Source organism: Coregonus clupeaformis, unplaced genomic scaffold (genome assembly GCF_020615455.1).
Source record: "Coregonus clupeaformis isolate EN_2021a unplaced genomic scaffold, ASM2061545v1 scaf0587, whole genome shotgun sequence".
Classification (NCBI taxonomy): Eukaryota; Metazoa; Chordata; class Actinopteri; order Salmoniformes; family Salmonidae; genus Coregonus; species Coregonus clupeaformis.
This window is the reverse complement of record NW_025534042.1, coordinates 24,013-33,004: the sequence shown is the minus strand read 5'-3', so window position 1 is coordinate 33,004 and position 8,992 is coordinate 24,013. Positions and strand designations below refer to the sequence as shown.

Sequence of the window (8,992 nt, the reverse complement as noted above, 5' to 3'; positions counted from 1 at the left end):
TTTTCGACTCTCTCGCTCTCTCTCACCTGCTATTTCAACCTCTAAATGCCCGACTATGAAAAGCCAAGTGACATTTACTCTTGATGTACTGACCTGTTGCAACCTCTACAACCACTGTGATTATTATTTGACCCTGCTGGTCATCTATGAACGTTTGAACATCTTGGAGAAAAATCTGCCTTTAATGGCCATGTACTGTTATAATCTCCACCCCGCACAGCCAGAAGGGGACTGGCCACCCCTCAGAGCCTGGTTCCTCTCTAGGTTTCTTCCTAGGTTTCCGGTGCTTCTACATCTGCATTGCTTGCTGTTTGGGGTTTTAGGCTGGGTTTCTGTATAGCACTTTGTGACATCTGCTGATGTAAAAAGGGCTTTTTAAATACATTTGATTGATATTGGTTTAAGTCAACAACAAAAAATGGTCTGTTCCCCCAGTGGTTTTGCAAACTTGCCTACTAATGGAGGTGTTACTTACATTCTGTTACTGCTTTCTTCCTGTTAGGGGTGCAGGAATATACCTTAAAGGATATTCACCAGGAGTTTTAATTATTGTACTGTGGATTTTATTTCATGGATTTGAATAGCTGTAGAAACTACAATTTGGATGAGTCAATAAAGTTTTGTTGAAATACTTGCAGTGAGAAGATATGATTACAGATTGTGATGGCACAGATGACTCATTCAGTGTTTCCTGACATTCAGTGTTCCCTCAGTGTCAAATCAAATACACAGACTAGCACATATATACTGTATTTAGGTCGAAACTGTACTTTGAGGACAATATTTTTTAACCAGCATTCTAAAACGTCCAAATATGTAGTCTAACATATTTGCTAAAATAATAATTGTAACTAAAATTAGACTTTCCTATGTGTATAAATGAAATTACAGTCAGTGGATCATCGATCTCAGTGTTTCCCAACTCCAGTCCTCCAGTACCCCCAACAGTACACATTTTTATTGTAACCCTGGACAAGCACACCTGATTCAACTTGTCAACTAATCATCAAGCCCTCAATGAGTTGAATGAGGTGCGTTTGTCCAGGGCTACAACAACAATGTGTACTGTTGGGGGTACTGGAGGACCAGGGTTGGGAAACACTGCTCTATCTAGTGCACATACAGTACAAGTATTCAGACCCCTAGACCTTTTCCACATTTTGTTACGTTACAGCCTTATTCTAAAATTGATTCAATTAAATTTTCCCTCATCAATCTACACACAATACCCCATAATGACAAAGCAAAAACTGGTTTAGACATTTTTGCAAATCTATTAAAAATAAAATACAGAAATACCTTATTTACATAAGTATTCAGACCCTTTGCTATGAGACTCGAAATTGAGCTCAGGTGCATCCTGTTTCCATTGATCATCCTTGAGCTGTTTCTACAACTTGATTGGAGTCCACCTGTGGTAAATTCAATTGATTGGACATGATTTGGAAAGGCACACACCTGTCTATATAAAAGGTCCCACAGTTGACAGTGCATGTCAGAGCAAAAACCAAGCCATGAGGTCAAAGGAATTGTCCAAGGCACAGATCTGGGGAAGGGTTCCAAAAAATGTCTGCAGCATTGAAGGTACCCAAGAAGACAGTGGCCTCCATCATTCTTAAATGGAAGAAGTTTGGAACCACCAAGACACTTCCTCGAGCTGGCCGCCTGGCCAAACTGAGCAATCGGGGGAGAAGTGCCTTGGTCAGGGAGGTGACCAAGAACCCGATGGTCACTCTGACAGAGCTCTAGAGTTCCTCTGTGGAGATAAGAGAACCTTCCAGAAGGACAACCATCTCTGCAGCACTCCCTTAATCAGGCCTTTATGGTAACGTGCCTAGACGGAAGCCACTCCTCAATAAAAGGCACACGACAGCCCGCGTGGGAGTTTGCCAAAAGGCACCTAAAGTACTCTGAGCATGAGAAACAAGATCTGGTTTGATGAAACCAAGAGTCAACTCTTTGGCCTGAATGCCAAGCGTCAAGTCTGGAGGAAACCTGGCACCCTTCGTATGGTGAAGCGTGGTGGTGGCAGCATCATGCTGTGGGGATGTTTTTCAGCGGCAGGGACTGGGAGACTAGTCAGGATCGAGGGAAAGAGGAACAGAGCAAAGAACAGAGATCCTTGATGAAAACCTGCTCCAGAGCGCTCAGGACCTCAGACTGGGGCAAAGGTTCACCTTCCAACAGGACAACGACCTTAAGCACACAGCCAAGACAACGCAGGAGTGGCTTCGGGACAAGTCTCAGAATGTCCTTGTGTGGCCCAGCCAGAGCCCGGACTTGAACCCGATCTAATATCTCTGGAGAGACCTGAAAATAGCTGTGCAGCGACACTCCCCGTCCAACATGACAGAGCTTGAGAGCCTCTACAGAGAAGAATGGGAGACACTCCCCAAATACAGGTGTGCTAAGCTTGTAGTCAACAAAGTACTGAGTAAAGGGTCTGAATACTTATGGAAATGTGATGTCAGTTTTATATATATTTTTTAATTTGCAAAGATTTGTAAACCTGTTTTTGCTTTGTCATGATGGGGTATTGTGTGTAGATTGAAGGGGGAAAAAACTTAATCCATTTTAGAATAAGGCTGTAACATAACATGGAAAAAGTAAAGGTGTCTGAATACTTTACGAATGCACTGATTGCAACGCCAGGGTTGTGGGTTCGATTCCTGCGGGGGGCCAGTATGAAAAATGTATGCACTCACTAACTGTAAGTCGCTCTGGATAAGAGCGTCTACTAAATGACTAAAATGTATGACGCTGAAGAAAAGGTCCAAATGCAGTATGCTGGTACCAGTTCTGTGAAAAAGGAGTCGAGTAATGCCACCATCTACAGGTTAGTTGTGGAACTGCAATCAGTGGTTGACATACCAGACACTGCAGCAAGGGGTTGTTGACACATTACCAGAAAAACATAAAACCAACCAAAAACTCAGTTCCCTTTTAAAGTAGTCCAGCCACATATTAAAACAAAATGTCACTTATGACTCAAAATGGTTTCCGAAGTAACTTGGTCACTCATCACTGAAAGAAAAAAGGGAAGTGAACAGCAACATTGGTTCTGTACCCGACCAATATACTTCCCCAATATCCCCACTTGTCCCATCCAAATAGAGGATACAAAAATATGGGCTCTAGTGTTAATACATATAACGTGTATAGTACTATATAATTCATATAATTAATAGACATAAATACATGAACAAATACAAATTATTTCGTAATGGGTAAATTACAAAAAGATTACCTCCCACACCTATGGATCTTTGACATATTTCATGTGTAGAATTTTGCTGAAATCATTATGTCCTCTGACTTTGTTTCCATGAGTCTGAGTGAGCATCTAAACTGTTGCTGTTGTGGTATAGAGCTGTGTGTATGAATGAGTGATTTGTCCCCAGCCAACCAGTAATCTATAGGGCTGTGTGTGCGCGTTACCTGACTAAGGCCAACTGCTAACACTGTTAGTGCATCCCAAATGGCACCCTATTCAGTGAAAGTAGTGCACTATATAGGGAATGGGGTACAATTAGGAAAGAAGCCTGTCAAACATAAAGAGCAGCCAAGTAGAAATAGAATGCTGATGATTTATGTTGGCAATGGAACCCAAACCTGCCACTACTCGGCTTAGCAGCCAAATGTGCACATCTACATTTGTCTTGAATCAGTTTTATCCTGTAAAAAGTCATAAGAAACCATTTATTTATGTGATACATTTTTTCCCACAAAGGTTTTTCACGTCTTTTTTTGTACAAAATCTTTGTATAATCTGCTTACACAACCAAAAAATAAACGCCCATCAACAAAAACATGGTATTATCGTCTCCACTTACAGATTGCATTTTTGGGTTTAGTCTTTAAAAATCTGTGTACACGTTTTTTTTCTTTCTTCAATATAACATTTTGTAAATTTTTGTAATTTGTGTCTTTTATTCTTTTTTTAAAAACTTTTCTTGCTGAAGTTTCCTCGCCAGCCAAGTTCCAGGTATGCTCGTCAAAATCCACATTACTTTCCAGACACTTATTCCTCCAAAACACCAGGTGGCGCTATGGTAAAAGGCAAGATTTGTAGGTACTGGATGTGGTGTGTAGCGCCACTGTAGAACATGTTTATGTCAAGGAAGAAAATGAGCATATCTTTCATGATTTTCAGTTCAAGTCCAAGAACTAAGCACCGGCATTTCCTATTTCTTTTTTTGGGTTCTTTTTCAGCTATAAAAAGATGCGTGTTGCTCGAGAGAAGACAGATCCTTAATCCTACTCCTCAGTCAGTGTGGGGTCTGGCAGCAGAAGTGGGACAGTCAGGCTGTCAGTCTGTTGCTGAGCAGACCAAGACGGCCCTATCTGCAGAGGTCCTGGGCCTCTGAGTGCTGCTGAGGTTTCCTCTTCTTGCCGTTGCCCTGGTAGTGTGGCTTGCTGCTCGGGTGGCTCTGGCTGATGGATGAGGACGAGTTCTGCTGGCCGTGGTGGGTGTTTTTACTGGACGAGCGGAACAACCTGGCCTGGGAAACAAGACAGACACACCCAGATCAGTAAACAGATCACTGGTAGGCCTTATTTGTGCCATTGAAATTTAAAATCTAAAAAGGTTAATCTAAAAAGCTATCTATGTACCGACAGAGTATTGTAACGCTCAGGTCATAAAATGTAATGGCATTTGTAGATACAGTAACAGAGTTTTTCAGGTGGTAGACTTCGGCTTCGTCAAGCAGCCCTACCTTGCCCCCCTTGTTGCCAGTAGGAGTGCTGGTGGTGTGGCTCTGTGTTCTGTGATTGGTCATGCCACCTGAGGATTCTCTGTGGGCGCTGGAACCCCGCCCAGGCAGCTGCTTCACTGTCTTACAGGGTGTCCCATCAGAATCCTGAGGACAACCAATCACAACTCAGTAAATCAGGTCAGCAACCAGTGGGTGCATTGCATTAAAGTTAGTCATTCACATACGCAAATAAATGTAGTGTTAAGAGTTGATTTCCTCAGGAATTGTGGTTTTAGTGTGTGTGCGCACATGTGGGTTTGAGTGTAACAGAACTCACAACGTCGCTGGAACTGGATACCGTGGAGGATGAGGATGATGCTAATGAGGAGGGCGAGGAGGAGTTGGAGGTCTTGCTGCGAGATGCAGGTGCAGTCACCTCCGTCAGGTTGTTGTTGCACTCGTCCAGCTGCTGAGGCTTCACCAACAGTTTGACATCATTTCCTACAGCAACAGCACATGGACAAACAGTGGTAAGACAAAGTGTGTGTTTTAGATCGACTAAATAGCAGTCAGACTTCACTGATCTACAAATCACCTTGGATCCCAAACTACCTATAACGTAATTAAGACATTTTGCACCTTGCTTTACTGACACTGATCCCCTCAAACACACTGACTATCCAACTCTTTAGATCTGAGACCATGTCAAGATGCACAGTAGGACTGTGAAAACATACCATTGAGGGCATGTTCATTCTGAGACTGTGGTCCCCAGAGCTTGGTGATCCAGTCCCTGTATTCAGCCACTTCCTGGGTCACCCGTATTATTCTGCCGAGTATACTGGAGGTAAGAAAATAGGATATATTAGATTAGAATAACTTGTTTGCAGTGGTTCAAATATCAATAGAGTATTTAGTAAATAACTGAAGATTTTTTAAGATAGCGGCCAAAGGATCTGTGAGCTCTCGTTGGTTCAAGCGAGCCCTAGCTCACCATCTCCTCACCTCTCAGACTCGTTGTTGGGGTAGCACTTGGCGATGGGCGATACGGCATGGTTGAGCACCGCATAGGCATAGTCAAAGGCCTGCTTCACCTGCAACACACCGTACGAGCTGCGGCCAACGTCATTATCTGCAGGAGGCAAGAGGCATGCTTAGATCATCTCTATTTGGGAAGAGAGACAGATTTCAGACATTGTTTGATATTGATCTGATATTTCAGCCTTTGCTATTGGCACCTGGGACCTCTAGCTGTCTTATTCATGACCGTTAAGTGTGTGATAGATTCTTAGGTTCAGTGTTATCAGTATTTGACTGATGTTACGGATCTTGAGTGTCACAGTGCTAAAATGAAGTATCAGATGTGCAAGTGCACCCATGCTGAATGGAAGGCCTTATTACCTGGCGCTAGGGGGTCCTCAATGAAGAGCATGGAGGGCCTGTAGAGGTCAGTGCTCTTCTGAACCTCGTCTTTGGCCACGTAGCTGCCGCCATCTTTGATCCGGATGCCCGTCTTCAGGTAGTTGAAGTGGCGTCCATAGAGCTCAAAGAACTCTATAAGGAGAACGCCTACGTTGGCATTGGGGCTGCAGGCATCTTCTCTGTAGTGAAGCTGAAATACAAGGGAAGAGGATAAGATGTCAATTGCATAGAGGAACAATCCAAATCATCTTAGTTTACTGAATGAGAAAGATTTAAATGTGTCAAAAGTCTGTTATAGACAGTAAATTAGTCCAATGTTAGATGCGATCTATCTTGCACTGTGTGGGCTACTTGAAAGATGAGCAGAGCAGAAGTCTCTCACCTGCAGGAAGCTGACAGCCATAAGGAAGAGGCTGTAGGAGCCGATCCCTCCAGTGAACACCTCATTCAGATCCCTCTGGAGCAGGAACTGCTTCAGCACCAGAACCAGCTTTGGAAGCACTGGGTATTTCTTATGGATGAAAGAAACAGGTGGTTATGGTGAAACACATGGTTATGGTTATAGTGCCCTCTAGAGGGGAATGTCTCAAAGACTAGGACATTGGGTATGGCTGGATTGAGGAGATGAATTAGCTACCACCACCTCCATCAGAACCCAAAGAACCTGACATAAATATACAACAATCTATGCGCGCTAACTGTCAAGCCTGTTTCATGGGCTAGCTCTTTTACTGGACTGCATTAAGTAACAGCAATGTACCCTGAATAAGAGATGCCTGCTTCACTCACCTTTTTGTAGTCTTTGATGAGAAGGGCAGCTTTGACTCCATTCTTCACATTGAAGCTGATGTCCACCTTTACCTCTGTGCGGAAGTCTGTCAGCTTGATGATGGGTACCTGGAACATAGTGGTGATGAGGATGGATTTATACAGACACACTGTCACTCCAGGCAATGACAAACTGCACACAGTTAGTATGCATGCGCAACATGCGGATACACGTCAGCTACCACAGCGACTGAAATGACTGCAACACTTAAAAAAGAGCTGCAGTTAGTTTCAGAATGGGTGGCAAGGAATAAGTTAGTCCTAAATATTTCAAAAACTAAAAGCATTGTATTTGGGACAAATCATTCACTAAACCCTAAACTAAAACGTGTAATGAATAATGTGGTAATTCAGCAAGTTGAGGAAACTAAACTGCTTGGCGTAACCCAGGATTGTAAACTGTCATGGTCAAAACATATTGATACAACAGTAGCTAGGATGGGGAGAAGTCTGTCCGTAATAAAGCGCTGCTCTGCATTCTTAACAGCACTATCAACAAGGCAGGTACTACAGGCCCTAGATTTGTCTACCTGGACTACTGCTCAGCCGTGTGGTCAGGTGCCACAAAGAGGGACTTAGGAAAATTGCAGTTGGCTCAGAACAGGGCAGCACTGCTGGCCCTTTGATGTACACAGAGAGCTAACATGTCAATCTCTCCTGGCTCAAAGTGAAGGAGAGATCGACTTCATCACTACTTGTATTTGTGAGAAGTATTGACATGTTGAATGCCTGTCTATTTGAACTACTGGCACACAGCTCGGTCACCCATGCATACCCCACAAGACATGCCACCAGAGGTGCCTTCACAGTCCCCAAGTCCAGAACAGACTATGGGAGGCGCACAGTACTACATAGAGGCATGACTACATGGAACTCTATTCCACATCAAGTAACTAATGCAAGCAGTAAAATTAGATTTAAAAAACAGATTAAAAAAATACACCTTATGGAACAGTGGGGACTGTGAAGCAACACAAACACAGACACACGCATACAAACACACGATAACATGCGCACTATACACACGCATACACATGGATATTGTGTTGTAGATATTTGGTAGTAGAGTAGGGGCCTGAGTGCACACACTTAATATGTTGTGAAATATGTTGTAAATGTATTGTAATGTTTTTAAAAATGTATAACTGCGTTAACTTTGCTGGACCCAATGGGGATCCATAATAAATACAAACATACCGTGGCCTTGTCCAGCACTTTGATGGAGTTCTCGTCAGTCACGTTTTTCTTCCGCAGGGCCTCTTCCAGGGTCCAAAGGGGCAGGTTTTCCCAGTTCCCAAATACCACCAGATCGATGTCACTAGGAAGTGGAGTAAGTAGTTGAGGTCAGAGCAACATCACAATCGGATCTGAAAAGAGGCCTCTCCAGTTCACTTTCACACACAGCTTATTGTCACTAATCCAGAGTCCCCAGTTACAGTGTTGTGTGTGTGACGTCGGAGCGGAGAGCAGTCTGGCTCGTCAAGAAACAAGGTTAAAAAAGGCTTTGGATCAGCAGTGCTAAAAATGACCATAGCCTTAATCCCAAAAAACAAAGGCAAAATAATTACACAATGGCAAGCCATATCACTCTCTCTCTCTCCATATAACCACTCCCAAAGGGGAGGATTCTGAACCCAGTTAAAAGCGGGTAAATGGAGCGGAATTCCCTTTTTTGCACTTTTCTCTCTATGCGTATGTATTATGACCTTGAACTTAAAGGAAAACTACACCCAAAAACTCTTGGTATTTGTTTCATTAGTCCATTGTTGATATAGTCCCAAAATGTTTTGCATGTAAACAATCAAGTTTTCAAGATATACAGTACCAGTCAAAAGTTTGGACACACCTACACATTCCAGGGTTTTTCTTTATTTTTACTATTTTCTAAATTGTAGAATAATAGTGAAGACATCAGAACTATGAAATAACACATATGGAATCATGTAGTAACCAAAAAAGTGTTAAACAAATAAAAACATTTTATATTTGAGATTCTTCAAAGGTAGCCACCCTTTGCCTTGACAACTTTGCACACTCTTGGCATT

At 42.8% G+C, this 8,992-nt stretch overlaps 1 protein-coding gene across 1 annotated transcript in view; it reads right to left on the bottom strand.

Annotated features, from left to right (window-relative positions):
• Positions 1 to 3,593: 3,593 nt before the first annotated feature.
• Positions 3,594 to 8,992, bottom strand: part of LOC121562327 (terminal nucleotidyltransferase 4B-like) — a 28,741-nt gene continuing 23,342 nt past the window's right edge. Inside the window, exons 4-12 of the mRNA XM_041874624.2 lie at positions 8,145 to 8,265; positions 6,909 to 7,016; positions 6,502 to 6,630; positions 6,099 to 6,309; positions 5,703 to 5,829; positions 5,435 to 5,538; positions 5,035 to 5,198; positions 4,719 to 4,862; positions 3,594 to 4,502 (exon numbers count right to left, since the gene is read on the bottom strand). Of these exons, the coding sequence (XP_041730558.1) occupies positions 4,341 to 4,502; positions 4,719 to 4,862; positions 5,035 to 5,198; positions 5,435 to 5,538; positions 5,703 to 5,829; positions 6,099 to 6,309; positions 6,502 to 6,630; positions 6,909 to 7,016; positions 8,145 to 8,265 (1,270 nt within the window). The 3' untranslated portion in view covers positions 3,594 to 4,340. The remainder of the gene's footprint in view (positions 4,503 to 4,718; positions 4,863 to 5,034; positions 5,199 to 5,434; positions 5,539 to 5,702; positions 5,830 to 6,098; positions 6,310 to 6,501; positions 6,631 to 6,908; positions 7,017 to 8,144; positions 8,266 to 8,992) is intronic.